General features: G+C 39.8%; 1 protein-coding gene across 1 annotated transcript in view; it reads right to left on the bottom strand.

The window, feature by feature from the left end:
* The window catches only part of AGMO (alkylglycerol monooxygenase), a 250,034-nt gene that overhangs the window by 193,292 nt on the left and 35,188 nt on the right, over positions 1-21,554 (bottom strand). The window contains exon 4 of the mRNA XM_069729308.1: positions 10,147-10,298. Within this exon, the coding sequence (XP_069585409.1) occupies positions 10,147-10,298 (152 nt within the window). The remainder of the gene's footprint in view (positions 1-10,146; positions 10,299-21,554) is intronic.

Here is a 21,554-nt window from a genome sequence, read left to right as displayed (position 1 = left end):
TTCTACATGAATCTCATTACAAATGGATCAACTAGAATGTTATAGATAGTAAAAGACAGAAAAGAAGGATCACGTGACCCCTGGTGGGCAACCCCATAATGTCTTACAAGCACCCCACCCTATATCACAGCCAATCGTGGGGGACTACAGATGTGATGTCACTGATGATTCACAGCCACTATAAAAGCCTAAGCAGGAGGAGATGCTGCTGCCATCTTGTGAGGATTGTGAATAGGAGAGACGACCTCAGAGCTCAGTCAGACAAGCACAGTGCACAGAATACAGACAGATAGAAAGATACGAGAGATAGAGAGAGAGAAAGAGAAGAGTTATTGACAGTGTTTTAAGCAAGGAGACATTCAGGAAAGGAGAGAAATGCCAAATTCTTCAGACAGGGACAGGCTGGGGCTGCGACTTCATTAAGTCTGATAGGTGTCCGAGTGCAGTAACAATTTAGCACAACATTCATTTTAAGGCACCTGTGCAGCGTCAGTGACTGCCGATGTTAATTCTAGCTCAAACTGTGAAAATTTAGTGAGGTACGGCTCTCGATAACCTCATTTAACCCCCTCACGGCCTTGCGATTTTCTGTTTTTGCATTTTTGCTTTTTGCTCCCCTTCTTCACAGAGCCGTAAATTTTTTATTTTTCAGTCAATATGAGGCCTTGTTTTTTTTTCTGGACGAGCTGTAATTTTGAACGACACCATTAGTTTTACCATATCGTGTACTGAAAAACTGTAAAAAAAAAATCCAAGTACTGTGAAAATGCAAAAAAGCGCAATCACATAATTGTTTTGGGGGCTTTTGCATTTACCATATTTAGTAGATGCTAAAACTGGCCTGCCATTATGATTCTCCAGGACATTACGAGTTCGCAGATACCAAACATGGCTAGGTTCTTTATTAATTTACTGGTAAAAAAAAAAATCCAAAGTTTGTAAGAAAACAAAAATAGCGCCATTTTCTGAAACCCAAAAAGTCTCCATTTTTCGGTATCGGGGGCTGGGTGAGGGCTTGTCTTTTGCCGAGCTGACAATTTTATTGATAACATCTTGGGGTAGATACAATGTTTTGTTCGCCTGTTGCATTTTATTGGCGACTAAAAAACGTAATTCTGGCATTTTGATTTTTTTTCTCATTACGCCCTTTACCGATCAGATTAATTCTATTTATATTTTGATAGATCGGGCGTTTCTGAATGCGGCGATACCAAACATGTGCATTTTTTCCTTTTTTATTGTTTTATTTTGAATAGGGCAAAAGGGGGGTGGTTTTAAATTATATATTTTATACAGTATATATTTTTTAAAACATTTTTTTTCTACTATTTACTTGATTCAATAGTCATCATAGGAGACTGAGATCATCTGCTGCACAAAGCCGGGCTTCAGCTCTACTATGTGTAGCAGAATTGATCATCTACTATGAATGGCGGCCACACCAAATCAGTTGTCACGTGCAAGGAAAGATGCAGGCTCAGCGCCGGAGCCCGCATCAAAGGCACGGACTTGACCTTGGACGTGTCTATACGTCCAAGGTCGTGAAAGGGATAAAGAATGATCAGTTTGAAAACTGACACTTTGTTTCTGATTTGGATCCATTTTTGTTCCCTTTTTAGGATCCCAAAACAGATCTAAAATCGAAAATAACTACTGGACATGTGAACAGAGCCTAAGAATGTGGGAGGTCGCAGAGCAAGGAGCAGCAGCACCGGTGACCATAGCTATGTGGCCAGTAGTAGCACAGGCAGGGCACAGTTGCCTGTTGTCCCCGGTAGGTGTATTATTTAACACAAATGCAATATTAAAATAAAACTAATAATATTAATTTAAAAAATATCTATATTTTTTTCATTTTAAAAAGCATAAAAGGGCTGTTAGTGAAGCACGAGGTGTTAGTTACTGGTTAGGTTCGATTTACCCGTAGCCATAAATGTTGCGGTCAGTCCTAGGAGACCACAGAGTGTTCCACACATCTTTTCGGGGACACCGAAGGCTTTGGAGCTATTTCAATTTGTGCAGAAACGAATGTGATCAGAATCACATTTTTCATCTGAATAATATCCAAAACGATTTTTTTTAAAAAATGAGTTAATTTCTAATTAGAAGCTCATCTGTTTTTTTTTACTTTTCGGTTCAACTACTTAAGGTCGGATCGGCACCTCTATATGGAGGGTTGACACGATAATTTTAATACGCAATATTGTCTGGACCCCTTTCATTTAAAATAACCTCCGGAGGCAGATTCTCAGGGAGATCTATGGTCCCGCCCATAGCCTTGAACAGCTCATTTACATGTAAAGAATACCGTGTCTTTCTCAGGAATAAGGCTACTTTCACACTTCCGTCTTTTTGCCTCCGTCGCAATCCGTCGATATGGGCAAAAAAAGGATCCCGCAAATGTGCTTGCAGGATGCGTTTTTTTGCCCACAGACTTGTAGTAGCGACGGACTGCGACGGATGGGCACACGTAGCATCCGTCGTGCGACGGATCCGTCGTGTTTTTGTCGGACACGACGCACAAAAAAACATTCAATGTAACTTTTTTTTGTGCGACGTGTCCGCCATTTTCGACCGCGCATGCGCGGCCGGAACTCCGCCCCCTCCTCCCGCTCATCACAATGGGCAGCGGATGCGTTGTAAAGCTGCATCCGCTGCCCACGTTGTGCTAAATTTAGCACAACGTCCGTCGGTACGTCGGGCCGACGGTTTGCGACGGCCCCGTACCGACGGAAGTGTGAAAGTAGCCCAAGACGTCAGATATCAAGGTGTCATTTTATTCAGCTTCCTATGACCTACATGCCCATATAGACGGCTCAGGAGGGTGGAACAGTCACGAGACATGGAGCCGCGGGGACTAACGTATTATTCGAGCACGCTGAAGGCACTTAGCAAACGAGCATGCTCGGAGAACACCTTGTCCGAGCACGTATGCTCATCACTAATCAAAACTTTTCGAAAACTTTTCAAAATTGCGTCAGCAAATGAAAAACTCCTCCAAAAACTCCCCAAAGAAGAAGCTTCTCCTGACACGGTTTCCACTTGAAAAACCTGTGAAGCCCTTCTATTCTTTTTGTCCAGGGTCACTTGTACAAAACTTTTCTTTCTCCTACTAGGGGATTCCTTTGGATCACAAATATCCCACAAGTTTAGGTTTAAAGAGATATTACCCCGTCCAAGGAGCATGAAGCACCCGGTAGCCGGAGAGGAGCACTGGAATGCCTGTGATATTGAATGATCTGTGCCAACTTTGGAAAGGGGTGAAAGATTCCTGGAGGGCAGAGAGGAGTCCGATGTCAACCTCAGGTAATATCGCTTGCTCACAGCGACATATGGCGGCTCCATTAGCTGTGATGGAAAAATTGGGGCCGTATTGACAAGGTTTAGGAGGAAACCGGAGGCGACCTGTTTTTCGACACATGCTGCTCTTAGTACGGACGAATACTATCCACAGGAACAGAAGAAAGTCATAATTAGGGATTTGTATCCGTGTGGAAGGAAACATTCCACTCATAATTGGAATGTAGGGTCCGGTATGGACATCATGGAGAGAGTAAAAGATCGAGAGAGGAAAGTGATGCGAAGGATTAACCCATTCATGCCTCACATAGGCTCTTGTCCTCTAACTCTACTTATAGGGTGAGATTGGTTTGTTGATTAATACAATGTCCCATGGTATACTAGAACGTCTGTCGTGTTTCCCAGCATTTATATTAACATATTTCACCACATCAAATTAAAACTGCAAAGTTACTTTCAAAATAATACTGCCATATAGTGTCCTAATAATACTGTCATATCGAGTCCAATACTGCCACCATATATTGTGAAAATGGCCCTGCCATACACTGTCGAAATAATACTATCATGCAAGGTCCAAATAGTGCCACCATATATTGTTTAAATATACTGTCTAAATAATGCTGTAACATGCCGTCCAAATAGCGCTACCATACTTTGTGCAAATAGCACTGCCATATAGTGTCCATATAATCTTGTCATGTAGAGCCCGACTAATACTGTAGAGTACAATTAGTGCCACTATATATTGAGAAAATGTCATACAGTGTCCAAATAATACTGTCATATAGGGTCCAAATAATGCCAATATATATTTTGAAAATATTACTGACATAAAATGTCCAAATAATGCAGTCCAAACGTAATAGCATCCAAACGTGCCCCAACATATTACAAAATTAATACTACTATATAGTTTCAAAATTATGCAATTACAGTGCTCAAATAATGGTACCACATATTGACAACATAATACTACAGTATATTTTTTCCATACACTGTTAAACTGTGTCCCAGCAATACCACCATAAATAGTACTGCTATATAATGACTAGCTGATTGTGTTTTATTGTGTGCAAACAAACATATATTGTGAAATTAATATTGCCATATAATGACCAAATTATACTGTAACATCGAGTCTATTAAAATAATAAACCAATATAATATTCAACTAATACCCTCAGGCAATGTCTAACAGTGCCACCAAGTAATGCAAAAATAATACTATTATACAGTTTCAAAATTATGTTTACATAGTATCCAAACAACATTTACATAGTGTCCAAAAAATGACACCATATGCAGATAACCAAAATAATTTTGCTATATAGTGTCCAAATAATACTTTCTTATAATGTACAAATACAATCTTCATGTATTATCCAAATGGTGCCACCGTAAATTGTGAAAATAATATCGATTTATAGTTTTAAAATAATACATTTATATAGTACCTAAACACCTTAAAGGGAACCTGTCACCAGGATTGTGCTCAGTAATCTACAGACAGTGTCAGGTCTGCGCCGTTATACTGATTACAATGATACCTGGTGATGAAATCCGTCTTGGGGTTCTTTAATATGTATTTTCAATTTTGAGTTAATGATATGCTCGTGTCCCGAGGCGGCACCTATACTGCTCCTATGTACGAGTTATATTCTTGTACATAGGGGCAGTATTATAGTAGTTATATTCTTGTACATAGCAGCAGTAATTATAGTAGTTATATTCTTGTACACAGGGGCAGTATTATAGTAGTTATATTCTTGTACATAGGAGCAGTATTATAGTAGTTATATTCTTGTACATAGGGGCAGTATTATAGTAGTTATATTCTTGTACATAGGGGCAGTATTATAGTAGTTATATTCTTGTACATAGGGCGCAGTATTATAGTAGTTATATTCTTGTACATAGGGAGCAGTATTATAGTAGTTATATTTGTGTACATAGGGGCAGTATTATAGTAGTTATATTCTTGTACATAGGGGCAGTATTATAGTAGTTATATTCTTGTACAGAGGGGGCAGTATTATAGTAGTTATATTCTTGTTCATAGGGGGCAGTATTATAGTAGTTATATTATTGTACATAATGGGCAGTATTATAGTAGTTATATTCTTGCACATAGGGGCAGTATTATACTAGTTATATTCTTGTACATAGGGGTCACTATTATAGTAGTTATATTCTTGTACATAGGGGCAGTATTATAGTAGTTGTATTCTTGTACATAGGGGCAGTATTATAGTAGTTACAGTATATTCTTGTACATAGGGGGCAGTATTATAGTAGTTATATTTTTGTACATAGGAGCAGTATTATAGTAGTTATATTCTTGTACATAGGGGCAGTATTATAGTAGTTATATTCTTGTACAGAGGGGGCAGTATTATAGTAGTTATATTCTTGTACATAGGGGGCAGTATTATAGTAGTTATATTCTTGTACATAATGGGCAGTATTATAGTAGTTATATTCTTGTACATAGGAGCAGTATTATAGTAGTTATATTCTTGTACATAGGGGCAGTATTATAGTAGTTATATTCTTGTACATAGGGGCAGTATTATACTAGTTATATTCTTGTACATAGGAGCAGTATTATAGTAGTTATATTCTTGTACATAGGGGCAGTATTATAGTAGTTATATTTGTGTACATAGGGGCAGTATTATAGTAGTTATATTCTTGTACATAGGGGCAGTATTATAGTAGTTATATTCTTGTACATAGGGGGCAGTATTATAGTAGTTATATTCTTGTACATAGGGGCAGTATTATAGTAGTTATATTCTTGTACAGAGGGGGCAGTATTATAGTAGTTATATTCTTGTACATAGGGGGCAGTATTATAGTAGTTATATTCTTGTACATAATGGGCAGTATTATACTAGTTATATTCTTGTACATAGGAGCAGTATTATAGTAGTTATATTCTTGTACATAGGGGCAGTATTATAGTAGTTATATTTGTGTACATAGGGGCAGTATTATAGTAGTTATATTCTTGTACATAGGGGCAGTATTATAGTAGTTATATTCTTGTACAGAGGGGGCACTATTATAGTAGTTACTGTATATTCTTGTACATAGGGAGCAGTATTATAGTAGTTATATTCTTGTACATAGGGGCAGTATTATAGTAGTTATATTCTTGTATATAGGAGCAGTATTATAGTAGTTATATTCTTGTACATAGGAGCAGTATTATAGTAGTTATATTCTTGTACATAGGGGGCAGTATTATAGTAGTTATATTCTTGTACATAGGGGGCAGTATTATAGTAGTTATATTCTTGTACATAGGAGCAGTATTATAGCAGTTATATTCTTGTACATAGGGGCAGTATTGTCGTAGTTATATTCTTGTACATAGGGCGCAGTATTATAGTAGTTATATTCTTGTACATAGGAGCAGTATTATAGTAGTTATATTCTTGTACATAGGGGCAGTATTATAGTAGTTATATTCTTGTACATAGGGGCAGTATTATAGTAGTTATATTTTTGTATATAGGGGCAGTGTTATAGTACTTATATTCTTGTACATAGGGGCAGTATTATAGTAGTTATATTCTTGTACATAGGGGCAGTATTATAGTAGTTATATTTGTGTACATTGGGGCAGTATTATAGTAGTTATATTCGTGTACATGGGGGCAGTATTATAGTAGTTATATTCTTGTACATAGGGGCAGTATTATAGTAGTTATATTCTTGTACATAGGAGCAGTATTATAGTAGTTATATTCTTGTACATAGGAGCAGTATTATAGTAGTTATATTCTTGTACATAGGGGGCAGTATTATAGTAGTTATATTCTTGTACATAGGGGGCAGTATTATAGTAGTTATATTCTTGTACATAGGAGCAGTATTATAGCAGTTATATTCTTGTACATAGGGGCAGTATTGTCGTAGTTATATTCTTGTACATAGGGCGCAGTATTATAGTAGTTATATTCTTGTACATAGGAGCAGTATTATAGTAGTTATATTCTTGTACATAGGGGCAGTATTATAGTAGTTATATTCTTGTACATAGGGGCAGTATTATAGTAGTTATATTTTTGTATATAGGGGCAGTGTTATAGTACTTATATTCTTGTACATAGGAGCAGTATTATAGTAGTTATATTCTTGTACATAGGGGCAGTATTATAGTAGTTATATTTGTGTACATTGGGGCAGTATTATAGTAGTTATATTCGTGTACATTGGGGCAGTATTATAGTAGTTATATTCTTGTACATAGGGGGCAGTATTATAGTAGTTATATTCTTGTACATAGGAGCAGTATTATAGTAGTTATATTCTTGTACATAGGGGCAGTATTATAGTAGTTATATTTGTGTACATAGGGGCAGTATTATAGTAGTTATATTCTTGTACATAGGGGCAGTATTATAGTAGTTATATTCTTGTACAGAGGGGGCACTATTATAGTAGTTACTGTATATTCTTGTACATAGGGAGCAGTATTATAGTAGTTATATTCTTGTACATAGGGGCAGTATTATAGTAGTTATATTCTTGTATATAGGAGCAGTATTATAGTAGTTATATTCTTGTACATAGGAGCAGTATTATAGTAGTTATATTCTTGTACATAGGGGGCAGTATTATAGTAGTTATATTCTTGTACATAGGGGGCAGTATTATAGTAGTTATATTCTTGTACATAGGAGCAGTATTATAGCAGTTATATTCTTGTACATAGGGGCAGTATTGTCGTAGTTATATTCTTGTACATAGGGCGCAGTATTATAGTAGTTATATTCTTGTACATAGGAGCAGTATTATAGTAGTTATATTCTTGTACATAGGGGCAGTATTATAGTAGTTATATTCTTGTACATAGGGGCAGTATTATAGTAGTTATATTTTTGTATATAGGGGCAGTGTTATAGTACTTATATTCTTGTACATAGGGGCAGTATTATAGTAGTTATATTCTTGTACATAGGGGCAGTATTATAGTAGTTATATTTGTGTACATTGGGGCAGTATTATAGTAGTTATATTCGTGTACATGGGGGCAGTATTATAGTAGTTATATTCTTGTACATAGGGGCAGTATTATAGTAGTTATATTCTTGTACATAGGAGCAGTATTATAGTAGTTATATTCTTGTACATAGGAGCAGTATTATAGTAGTTATATTCTTGTACATAGGGGGCAGTATTATAGTAGTTATATTCTTGTACATAGGGGGCAGTATTATAGTAGTTATATTCTTGTACATAGGAGCAGTATTATAGCAGTTATATTCTTGTACATAGGGGCAGTATTGTCGTAGTTATATTCTTGTACATAGGGCGCAGTATTATAGTAGTTATATTCTTGTACATAGGAGCAGTATTATAGTAGTTATATTCTTGTACATAGGGGCAGTATTATAGTAGTTATATTCTTGTACATAGGGGCAGTATTATAGTAGTTATATTTTTGTATATAGGGGCAGTGTTATAGTACTTATATTCTTGTACATAGGAGCAGTATTATAGTAGTTATATTCTTGTACATAGGGGCAGTATTATAGTAGTTATATTTGTGTACATTGGGGCAGTATTATAGTAGTTATATTCGTGTACATTGGGGCAGTATTATAGTAGTTATATTCTTGTACATAGGGGGCAGTATTATAGTAGTTATATTCTTGTACATAGGAGCAGTATTATAGTAGTTATATTCTTGTACATAGGGGCAGTATTACAGTAGTTATATTCTTGTACATAGGGAGCAGTATTATAGTAGTTATATTCTTGTACATAGGGGGCAGTATTATAGTAGTTATATTCTTGTACATTGGGGCAGTATTATAGTAGTTATATTCTTGTACATAGGAGCAGTATTATAGTAGTTATATTCTTGTACATGTGGGCAGTATTACAGTAGTTATAGTCTTGTACATAGGGGCAGTATTATAGAAGTTATATTCTTGTACATAGGGGCAGTATTATAGTAGTTATATTCTTGTACATGTGGGCAGTATTACAGTAGTTATAGTCTTGTACATAGGGACAGTATTATAGAAGTTATATTCTTGTACATAGGGGGCAGTATTATAGTAGTTATATTCTTGTACATAGGGGGCAGTATTATAGTAGTTATATTCTTGTACATAGGAGCAGTATTATAGTAGTTATATTCTTGTACATGTGGGCAGTATTACAGTAGTTATAGTCTTGTACATAGGGGCAGTATTATAGTAGTTATATTCTTGTACATAGGGAGCAGTATTATAGTAGTTATATTCTTGTACATAGGGGGCAGTATTATAGTAGTTATATTCTTGTACATTGGGGCAGTATTATAGTAGTTATATTCTTGTACATAGGAGCAGTATTATAGTAGTTATATTCTTGTACATGTGGGCAGTATTACAGTAGTTATAGTCTTGTACATAGGGGCAGTATTATAGTAGTTATATTCTTGTACATAGGGAGCAGTATTATAGTAGTTATATTCTTGTACATAGGGGGCAGTATTATAGTAGTTATATTCTTGTACATTGGGGCAGTATTATAGTAGTTATATTCTTGTACATAGGAGCAGTATTATAGTAGTTATATTCTTGTACATGTGGGCAGTATTACAGTAGTTATAGTCTTGTACATAGGGGCAGTATTATAGTAGTTATATTCTTGTACATAGGGGGCAGTATTATAGTAGTTATATTCTTGTACATTGGGGCAGTATTATAGTAGTTATATTCGTGTACATTGGGGCAGTATTATAGTAGTTATATTCTTGTATATAGGGGCAGTATTATAGCAGTTATATTCTTGTACATATTGTTTACCAGAAGATCTGTATAACATTGTAACTGTACCTACCATGCGCCATTCTATGGAACCAATAATATGCAAAATCCACACCAAGGAACGTCAACCACCAGGTCCAAGAAGAATCCCAAGGCAATTCTGCCATTCTGTAGTTGTTCCATACGTAGACATAAGTGGTCACCTCAACGCCTCTGAAGGCAACACTGTAATTTGAAGAAAAGTATTGATTTTTATTGTTTTGCAAAAAAAGACTTTCAATTTTTTGTTCTTAAGAAGCCTGACTTGTCTGTGGGTCTCATGATATATTCTTAGTCTACACAGAGATTACATTGTCACCTCTGCAGTCCTCAGCATTTAGCTGCTGTTGTGAAGAAGAGACTTTGTCTATGATTACTGGTTGCAGTCACAGGAGGGCACTACCTTAAAATGAGAAAAATACCGAGCGAGTACCCCTTTAAGTACATCTGTGATACCCAATAAGAACACATGCCTGAACCACAGAGCTCGCACTTTGTTTATTGTTTAGTCTCGTGTCCATGATTTCAATGGGGTGTAATATATTTTACACTGAAATTAAAGGTACAGAAATATTCCAGCTATCGTTACAAAAAAAGGAACAAATAAACCCGCGAAGTACAAAGAGCAGCGGCCAGATGCCGATCTGCTGCACCGAGGAGCAGGGGATTTGTAGAATGTGGTTCCAATTGTTTCACATTCTCACTCGGGATAATAGGGCACTGCCACCGGCTGCACAAAGCTAAAGTGGCGGAAACTGAAATCTCCCATTTCCTGCACAGGTGCCAGGCGTTAATAAACGAGGTCTCGATTTACTGGACTGTCAAGGAGAGCAGCGGCGCTGACACAAATCCACCAGAAAAATGGCCGCAAGAACCGGTTCAAGCCAATAATCCTGGGGTAACGAATCTAATGATGTAACGGTACTGCAAGTAACAAAATAATAATCATTATCAGGGGCAAGATAGAGGGAAAATGAATAATGTAACCATATAATCCATAGATAGATGATAGATAGATAGATAGATAGATAGAAAGATAGATAATAGATGATAGATAGATACATAGATAGATAGATAGATAGATAGATACATAGATAGATAATAGACAGATAATAGATATATAAATAGATAGATGTATAGATAATAGATAGATAAATAGATAATAGATAGATAATAGATATATAGAGAATAGATAGATATTAGATAAATAGATGATAGATAGATAGATAATAGATAGATAGATAGATAGATAGATGATAAATAATAGATAGATAGATAGATAGATAGATAGATAGATAGATAGATAGATAGATAGATAGATAGATAGATAACACAGGGGAACAATTTGAAAAACATTTTCTGTTGAGTTAGGATTTTGAGCTGATTTATACTAAAATTGGCATGCTGATTCCAAAAATGTAGTCAGTTTTTTTCTAGCACGTAAAGTTTTTCCTCCACAACTTACCTGCCAGAGAAGCACAATTGCACTGATATCTGTAATAAGACTTGTTATCTGATTACAATTCGACTCATATAGAGCTACGTGGCAACTTGTAAGAGTAGTCACAACTTTGTCATGCCTATTTCTTATATATTTCATTTTTTGTTCATATTTGTACTATGTAATAAAAAAAAACACTTTTTAGGTACAGTAGTTTACATACCGTAGTTTTGAGAAGACAAAAATCCTATTGTTCAAAAACTTGACGTGATAGAGAAAAACTGAGATCATTTCTGGATTCAGCATCCAAAAATTAATTAAGAACAGTTGTCTGACCTAACTCTTAAAAAATTGTGTTCCCCAGTGTAGATACAGTTAGGTCCATATATATTTGGACAGAGACAACATTTTTCTAATTTTGGTTATAGACATTACCACAATGAATTTTAAACAAACCAATTCAGATGCAGTTGAAGTTCAGACTTTCAGCTTTCATTTGAGGGTATCCACATTAAAATTGGATGAAGGGTTTATTAGTTTTAGCTCCTTAACATGTACCACCCTGTTTTTAAAGGGACCAAAAGTAATTGGACAGATTCAATCATTTTAAATAAAACGTTCATTTTTAGTACTTGGTTGAAAACCCTTTGTTGGCAATGACTGCCTGAAGTCTTGAACTCATGGACATCACCAGACGCTGTGTTTCCTCCTTTTTGATGCTCTGCCGGCCTTCACTGCGGTGGTTTTCAGTTGCTGTTTGTTTGTGGCCTTTCTGTCTGAAGTTTAGTCTTTAACAAGTGAAATGCATGCTCAATTGGGTTGAGATCAGGTGACTGACTTGGCCATTCAAGAATATTCCACTTTTTTGCTTTAATAAACCCCTGGGTTGTTTTGGCTTTATGTTTTGGGTCATTGTCCATCTGTAGTATGAAACGACGACCAATCAGTTTGGCTGCATTTGGCTGGATCGGAGCACACAGTATGGCGGCTCTGAATACCTCAGAATTCATTCGGCTGCTTCTGTCCTGTGTCACATCATCAATAAACACTAGTGACCCAGTGCCACTGGTAGCCATGCATGCCCAAGCCATCACACTGCCTCCGCCGGGTTTTACAGATGATGTGCTATGCTGTGGATCATGAGCTGTACCGCGCCTTCACCATACTTTTCTCTTTCCATCATTCTGATAGAGGTTGATCTTGGTTTCATCTGTCCAAAGAATGTTCTTCCAGAACTGTGCTGGCTTTTTTAGATGTTTTTTATCCTTTTTATTCTTGATGCTTATGAGTGGCTGCACCGTGCAGTGAACCCTCTGTATTTACTTTCATGCAGTCTTCTCTTTATGGTAGATTTGGATATTGATTCGCCGACCTCCTGGAGAGTGTTGGTCACTTGGTTGGTTGTTGTGAAGGGGTTTCTCTTCACCATGGAGATTATTCTGCGATCATCCACCACTGTTGCCTTCCGTGGGCGCCCAGGTCTTTTTGCATTGATGAGTTCACCAGTGCTTTCTTTCTTTCTCAGGATGTACCAAACTGTAGATTTTGCCACTCCTAATATTGTAGCAATTTCTCGGATGGGTTTTTTCTGTTTTCGCAGCTTAAGGACGGCTTGTTTCACCGGCATGGAGAGCTCCTTTGACTGCATGTTTACTTCACAGCAAAACCTTCCAAATGCAGCACCACACCTCAAATCAACTCCAGGCCTTTTATCTGCTTAATTGAGAATGACATAATGAAGGGATTGCCCACACCTGTCCATGAAATAGCCTTGGAGTCAATTGTCCAATTACTTTTGGTCCCTTTAAAAACAGGGTGGCACATGTTAAGGAGCTGAAACTCCTAAACCCTTCATCCAATTTTAATGTGGATACCCCTCAAATGAAAGCCGAGAGTCTGAACTTCAACTGCATCTGAATTGTTTTGTTTACAATTCATTGTGGTAATGTCTATAACCAAAATTAGAAAAATGTTGTCTCTGTCCAAATATATATGGACCTAACTGTAAATAGGTAATAGATAGATAAATAGATAGATAATAGATAGATAATAGATAATATATGATAGATCGATAATAGATAGATAATAGATAGATAGATAATAGATAGATAATAGATAGATAATAGATAGATAATAGATAGATAGATAATACATATAATAGATAGATATAGATAACACTATGTAACACAGTTTTTGTTCCTGGCTTCCAAGTGTAATATTTCAACTGCTTCTGTTTAAAGACTATGGAAAAATGACTTCATTCAGCACATACTTTGATTTTATAACCACAGGTCAGAAAAAATTTGTATTTATTGTGTCAACAAAAGGAATTTACACTATAACACATTTCTATTTATTTTTTGTTCCTGGGTCCAAAGTGTGTTTTCCTAACCCGTTATGCCTAAAGCAAACAGAAAATAGTTGTTGTTCCACAAAGACTTCGCTTCTGTTATCAGGACAATGACATTTTGAAATTTGTCTGTTTTGGGGAAAATTCTCCATTCCTATTCACTGCTGAGTAGTCTTCATTGTCCTGATCACAGAAGCAAAGTATTTGTGGAACAACAACTATTTTCTATTTGCTTTAGGCATAACGGGTTAGGAAAACACACTTTGGACCCAGGAACAAAAAATAAATAAAAATTTGTTACATAGTGTAATAGATAATAGATACAGGCTTGGACTGGCCCATAGGGTAACAGGGCAATCCCCCGGTGGGCCGCTGTGCGGATCTGTGCCCCCAACCCTCCTGTATGGGCGGTATTTGGCATACCGTAATTCGCTTGATTCACTCTGTACAGAAAAAAACAGCATCTCATCATTAACCAAACTCCCCAGTGTATTATTATACAGAGATATAGGTAGATTTGTGAACGAGGGTCATGTAATATTTGTATGGAGGTGAAAAGTGGCCCCCAAAGTCAATGTTACTGGTGGGCCCTGGACACCCCAGTCCGACACTGAATAGATTTCCCCCTGGTAGTGCAGCCGGTCTCCATTGATCATTTCCCATATTATATCTGCACACTGGGCCTGCTGGGCATTTTAGTTCTTCTACAGCCCCCCAGCCTGGTTATTGATTCCCTCCTTTCCGCCATGGGCTGAGCAGTACCTCCCCGATAATCAGTGCAGGACTCTGGGGCTTCTATGATGCGGAGCTGATTATTGGGTCATTAATCTGATCTTTATTCAGCACACCTGAGACAGGACGGGACCGGCGCTGTGTTCATCTTCCGCTCTGCTGTTCATGATCCCCCCCCCCGTGTTTCCCGTGGTTGTTGGGGGTCTCGGCCCGATCCTCTGCGTGGATTGTGTCAGCCCTGCTAGATTTTTATTCAGGCTGAAATCTGTTTGACTGGGGAGGAAACCTGAGCCCCGAACTGCAGCCTCCGACAAGACTTCCTAACACCTGCAATGGAAATCCAGATGTAGCAGAGCTGAACGCGCAGCTTACCTTTCCGGCACTGCGCCATGGAAGCCCTCACTGCATCCATTCTATCCAAAGATAATGGAGCTGCTCTATCCCCCCTTGTCAGCACAAGTACAGCATACCCCCATTATGTACTGCCATGTTAGGCCTTAAAGGGGGTTTCTGCATGTTTGACCTTTATACCAAACCCCCTACAAGTTTTGCAGATAAGAGCTCCGACAACGGGACCCACATCTATTATGAGAATGGGGCCCCATCCAGCGAAATATTTATCCTTTCGCAAAAAAACAAGGCAACATTTCTTTTGGGTCACTGTCCCGATTCTTGCACCCAGTAAGTTGCCATAAACTTTTTTTAAGTGAGTTTTTTTTTATTGGCTTTCGGCCAGCATTATAGGTGCTGTAACTTCTTTTCTTTACATTTCCCACCATGCATTGCAAAGACCCACCTCTATTTTCTGTAGAGAGTCAAAGACCCATCCCTTTCTTCCTGTAGAGAAACAAGGACCCACATCCACTTCTTGTAGAGAGACAAAGGCTCGCTCCATTTCCTGTAGAGAGGCAGAACCACCTCTACTTCCTATAAAAAGACAGAACCACCTCTACTTCCTGTAGACAGACAGAACCACCTCTATTTCCTGTAGACAGACAGAACCATCACCACTTCCTGTAGAGAGGCAGAACCACCTCTACTTCCTATAGAGAGGCAGAACCATCTCTACTTCCTGTAGAGAGGCAGAACTATCTCTACTTCCTGTAGAGAGACAGAACAATCACCACTTCCTGTAGAGACAGAACCATTGCCACTTCCTGTAGACAGACAGACCCACCTCTACTTCCTGTAGAGAGACACCTGTAGATAGGCAGAACCATCTCTAGCTCCTGTAGAGAGGCAGAACCATCTCTACTTCCTATAAAGAGACGAACCACCACTACTTCCTATAAAAAGACAGAACCACCTCTACTTCCTGTAGAGAGGCAGAACCACTTCTACTTCCTGTCGAGAGGCAGAACCACCTCTACTTCCTGTAGAGAGGCAGAACCACCTCTACTTCTTGTAGAGAGGCAGAACCACCTCTACTTCCTATAGAGAGGCAGAACCATCTCTACTTCCTGTACAGAGGCAGAACTATCTCTACTTCCTGTAGAGAGACAGAACAATCACGACTTTCTGTAGAGAGACAGAACCATTGCCACTTCCTGTAGACAGACAGACCCACCTCTACTTCCTGTAGAGAGACAGTACCACCTTTACTTCTTGTAGAGAGGCAGAACCATCTCTACCTCCTATAGAGATACAGAACCACCTCTACTTCCTGTAGGGAGACAGAACCACCTCTACTTCTTGTAGAGAGGCAGAACCATCTCTACCTCCTATAGAGAGACAGAACCACCTCTACTTCCTGTAGAGAAGCAGAACCACCTCTACTTCTTGTAGAGAGGCAGAACCATCTCTACCTCCTATAGAGATACAGAACCACCTCTACTTCCTGTAGGGAGACAGAACCACCTCTACTTCCTGTAGAGAGGCAGAACCACCTCTACTTCCTATAGAGAGACAGAACCACCTCTACTTCATGTAGAGAGGCAGAACCACCTTTACTTCTTGTAGAGAAACAGAACCACCTCCAATTCTTGCAGAGAGGCAGAACCACCTCTACTTTCTGTAGAGAGGCAGAACCACCTCTACCTCCTATAGAGAGACAGAACCACCTCTACTTCCTGTAGACAGACAGAACCACCTTTACTTCCAGTGGAGAGGCAGAACCACCTCTACTTCTTGTAGAGAGGCAGAACCACCTCTACTTCCTGTAGGGAGACAAACCCACCTCTACTTCCTGTAGACAAACAGAACCACCTTTACTTCCTGTAGAGAGGCAGAACCACCTCTACTTCTTGTAGAGAGGCAGAACCACCTCTACTTCCAGTAGAAAGGCAGAAACACCATCGCCACTTCCTGTAGACAGAACCATCGCCACTTCCTGTAGAGAGACAGACCCACTTCTACTTCCTGTTGACAGACAGAACCACCTCTACTTCCTGTAGAGAGGCAGAGCCACCTATACTTCTTGTAGAGAGCCAGAACCACCTCTACGTCTTGCAGAGAGGCAGAACTACCTCTACTTCCAGTAGAGATGCAGAACCACTTGTACTTCCTGTAGAGAGACAGAATCATCACCACTTCCTGTAAACAGACAAAACCATCGCCACTTCCTGTAGAGAGACAGACCCACTTCCACTTTCTGTAGACAGACAGAACCACCTCTACTTCCAGTAGAGAGGCAGAACCACCTCTACTTCCTGTAGAGAGAAAGAACCATCACCACTTCCTATAGAGAGGCAGAACTACCTCTACTTCCTATAGAGAGGCAACCATCTCTACTTCCTGTAGACAGACAGAACCACCTCTACTTCCTATAGAGAGACAGAACCGCCTCTACTTCTAGTAGAGAAGCAGAACCACCTCTAGTTCCTGTGGAGAGACAGACTCACCTCTACTTCCTGTAGACAGACAGAACCACCTCTACTTCTTGAAGAGAGACAGAACCACCTCTACTTCCTGTAGAGAGACAGAACCACATCTACTTCATGTAGAGAGACAGAACCATCTCTACTTCCTGTAGAGACAGAACCACCTCTACTTCCTGTAGAGACAGAACCATCGCTACATCCTGTAGAGAGACAGAACCACCTCTACTTCATGTAGAGAGACAGAACCATCTCTACTTCCTGTAGAAGGACAAAACCACCTCTACTTCCTGTAGAGAGACAGAACCACCTCTACTTCCTGTAGAGAGACAGAACCATCTCTACTTCCTGTAGAGACAGAACCACCTCTACTTCCTGTAGAGACAGAACCACCTCTACTTCCTGTAGAGAGATAGAACCACTTCTACTTCCTGTAGACAGACAGAACCACCTCTACTTCCTGTAGAGATGCAGAACCACCTCTACTTCCTGTAGAGGGACAGAACCACCTCTACTTCCTGTAGAGAGACAGACCCACCTCTACTTCCTGTAGACAAACAGAACCACCTTTACTTCCTGTAGAGAGGCAGAACCACCTCTACTTCTTGTAGAGAGGCAGAACCACCTCTACTTCCAGTAGAGAGGCAGAAACACCTTTATTTCCTGTAGAGAGACAGAACCATCGCCACTTCCTGTAGACAGACAGAACCATCGCCACTTCCTGTAGAAAGACAGACCCACTTCTACTTCCTGTTGACAGACAGAACCACCTCTACTTCCTGTAGAGAGGCAGAGCCACCTATACTTCTTGTAGAGAGGCAGAACCACCTCTACGTCTTGCAGAGAGGCAGAACTACCTCTACTTCCAGTAGAGATGCAGAACCACTTCTACTTCCTGTAGAGAGACAGAACCATCACCACTTCCTGTAAACAGACAGAACCATCGCCACTTCCTGTAGAGAGACAGACCCACTTCCACTTTCTGTAGACAGACAGAACCACCTCTATTTCCAGTAGAGAGGCAGAACCACCTCTACTTCCTGTAGAGAGAAAGAACCATCACCACTTCCTATAGAGAGGCAGAACTACCTCTACTTCCTATAGAGAGGCAACCATCTCTACTTCCTGTAGACAGACAGAACCACCTCTACTTCCTATAGAGAGACAGAACCACCTCTACTTCTAGTAGAGAGGCAGAACCACCTCTAGTTCCTGTGGAGAGACAGACTCACCTCTACTTCCTGTAGACAGACAGAACCACCTCTACTTCTTGTAGAGAGACAGAACCACCTCTACTTCCTGTAGAGAGACAGAACCACCTCTACTTCATGTAGAGAGACAGAACCATCTCTACTTCCTGTACAGACAGAACCACCTCTACTTCCTGTAGAGACAGAACCATCGCTACTTCCTGTAGAGAGAGAGAACCACCTCTACTTCATGTAGAGAGACAGAACCATCTCTACTTCCTGTAGAAGGACAAAACCACCTCTACTTCCTTTAGAGAGACAGAACCACCTCTACTTCCTGTAGAGAGACAGAACCATCTCTACTTCCTGTAGAGACAGAACCACCTCTACTTCTTGTAGAGACAGAACCACCTCTACTTCCTGTAGAGAGATAGAACCACTTCTACTTCCTGTAGACAGACAGAACCACCTCTACTTCCTGTAGAGATGCAGAACCACCTCTACTTCCTGTAGAGGGACATAACCACCTCTACTTCCTGTAGAGAGACAGACCCACCTCTACTTCCTGTAGACAAACAGAACCACCTTTACTTCTTGTAGAGAGGCAGAACCACCTCTACTTCCAGTAGAGAGGCAGAAACACCTTTATTTCCTGTAGAGAGACAGAACCATCGCCACTTCCTGTAGACAGACAGAACCATCGCCACTTCCTGTAGAAAGACAGACCCACTTCTACTTCCTGTTGACAGACAGAACCACCTCTACTTCCTGTAGAGAGGCAGAGCCACCTATACTTCTTGTAGAGAGGCAGAACCACCTCTACGTCTTGCAGAGAGGCAGAACTACCTCTACTTTCAGTAGAGATGCAGAACCACTTCTACTTCCTGTAGAGAGACGGAACCATCACCACTTCCTGTAAACAGACAGAACCATCGCCACTTCCTGTAGAGAGAAGACCCACTTCCACTTTCTGTAGACAGACAGAACCACCTCTACTTCCAGTAGAGAGGCAGAACCACCTCTACTTCCTGTAGAGAGAAAGAACCATCACCACTTCCTATAGAGAGGCAGAACTACCTCTACTTCCTATAGAGAGGCAACCATCTCTACTTCCTGTAGACAGACAGAACCACCTCTACTTCCTATAGAGAGAAAGAACCACCTCTACTTCTAGTAGAGAGGCAGAACCACTTCTAGTTCCTGTGGAGAGACAGACTCACCTCTACTTCCTGTAGACAGACAGAACCACCTCTACTTCTTGTAGAGAGACAGAACCACCTCTACTTCCTGTAGAGAGACAGAACCATCTCTACTTCATGTAGAGAGACAGAACCATCTCTACTTCCTGTAGAGACAGAACCACCTCTACTTCCTTTAGAGACAGAACCATCGCTACTTCCTGTAGAGAGACAGAACCACCTCTACTTCATGTAGAGAGACAGAACCATCTCTACTTCCTGTAGAAGGACAAAACCACCTCTACTTCCTGTAGAGAGACAGAACCACCTCTACTTCCTGTAGAGAGACAGAACAATCTCTACTTCCTGTAGAGACAGAACCACCTCTACTTCCTGTAGATACAGAACCACCTCTACTTCCTGTAGAGAGATAGAACCACTTCTACTTCCTGTAGACAGACAGAACCACCTCTCCTTCCTGTAGAGATGCAGAACCACCTCTACTTCCTGTAGAGAGACAGAACCACCTCTACTTCCTGTAGAGACAGAACCACCTCTTCTTCCTGTAGAGACAGAACCATTGCCACTTCCTGTAGACAGACAGGTTTCCAGACAGGTAACGATGTAGAAGCCACAAGGACTGATGGAGGCACAATTTGATTCCTCAGTAAAAGGCCATTGCTACCCAATTCAGGTACTTGGGCCAGTCAGGCTGTGGTAGAGGGCGGCCTCCTCGAGGCTCATGACGGCAGGTAGGACAGGCTGTAAGACAGCAGTTTCTTCTGGAGTGAACAGAGCGGAGTCATGACAGGCCTCACCACCCTATTGCACACAGAACTGCCAAGTTTTCAGACATTTTGGTTATTTCCCTTTGCCGCGTGCACCGGCAGATTTTGGACATACTTTCACCTCTTTTGGCCTGTGTGCCTTATACTGTATGTAGAACAAATCGCCCTCTCTAGAACCAAAGGCCAAAATAACATTTGCCAAAAAATGGCTATAAACTCTGCTACATTGATAAAGCAAAGCCCCGTCACATCCCATTCTGTGTTACACCTCTTATCCATCCACTATAATGGAACCAAGCTGCAGTACCGCACCCAGCATGTACACCGGGGGGCGCTGGGGAGTTCATTTATCATGCTTTTAAAACAAAGGAAGCCATGTTGTTACTTCTGGATAACGTCTTCAAGCTTCCTCTTTTACCCTGTAGCCTTTGAAGTAAAAAGTACCTAAACATCGCAACATCTAACAAACTTTTTCTACATTTGGCAAAATAATCTAATAAGACCCTCTCTGCTACATCAGACGAACTCATTTCTGTTCTATTTGACAAATTCAACTCTACCACATCTGGCAAACTCAACTCTGCTAAATCAGACAAACTCAACTCTGCAATTTCTGACAAACTCAGCAATACTACATCTGACTCACCCACTCTGCTACATCTTTGAAACTCAACTCTTTTACATCTGACAAACTCAACTTTGCTACCTCTGACAAGCTTAACTGATACATCTGACAAACTCACTGTACTACATCTGACAAACTCAGCTCTGCTCCGTCTGACAAAATTCAGCCCTGCTCCATCTGACAAACTCAGCTCTGCTACATCTGACAAACTCAACTTTGCTACATCTGACAAGCTTAACTGTTACATCTGACAAACTCACTCTGCTACATTTGACAAACTCAACTCTACTACATCTGACAAACTCAGCTCTGCTCCGTCTGA

Source organism: Ranitomeya imitator, chromosome 6 (genome assembly GCF_032444005.1).
Source record: "Ranitomeya imitator isolate aRanImi1 chromosome 6, aRanImi1.pri, whole genome shotgun sequence".
Lineage (NCBI taxonomy): Eukaryota > Metazoa > Chordata > Amphibia > Anura > Dendrobatidae > Ranitomeya > Ranitomeya imitator.
The sequence above is the reverse complement of the archived record's forward strand: the minus strand, read 5'-3'. Positions and strand labels throughout refer to the sequence as shown.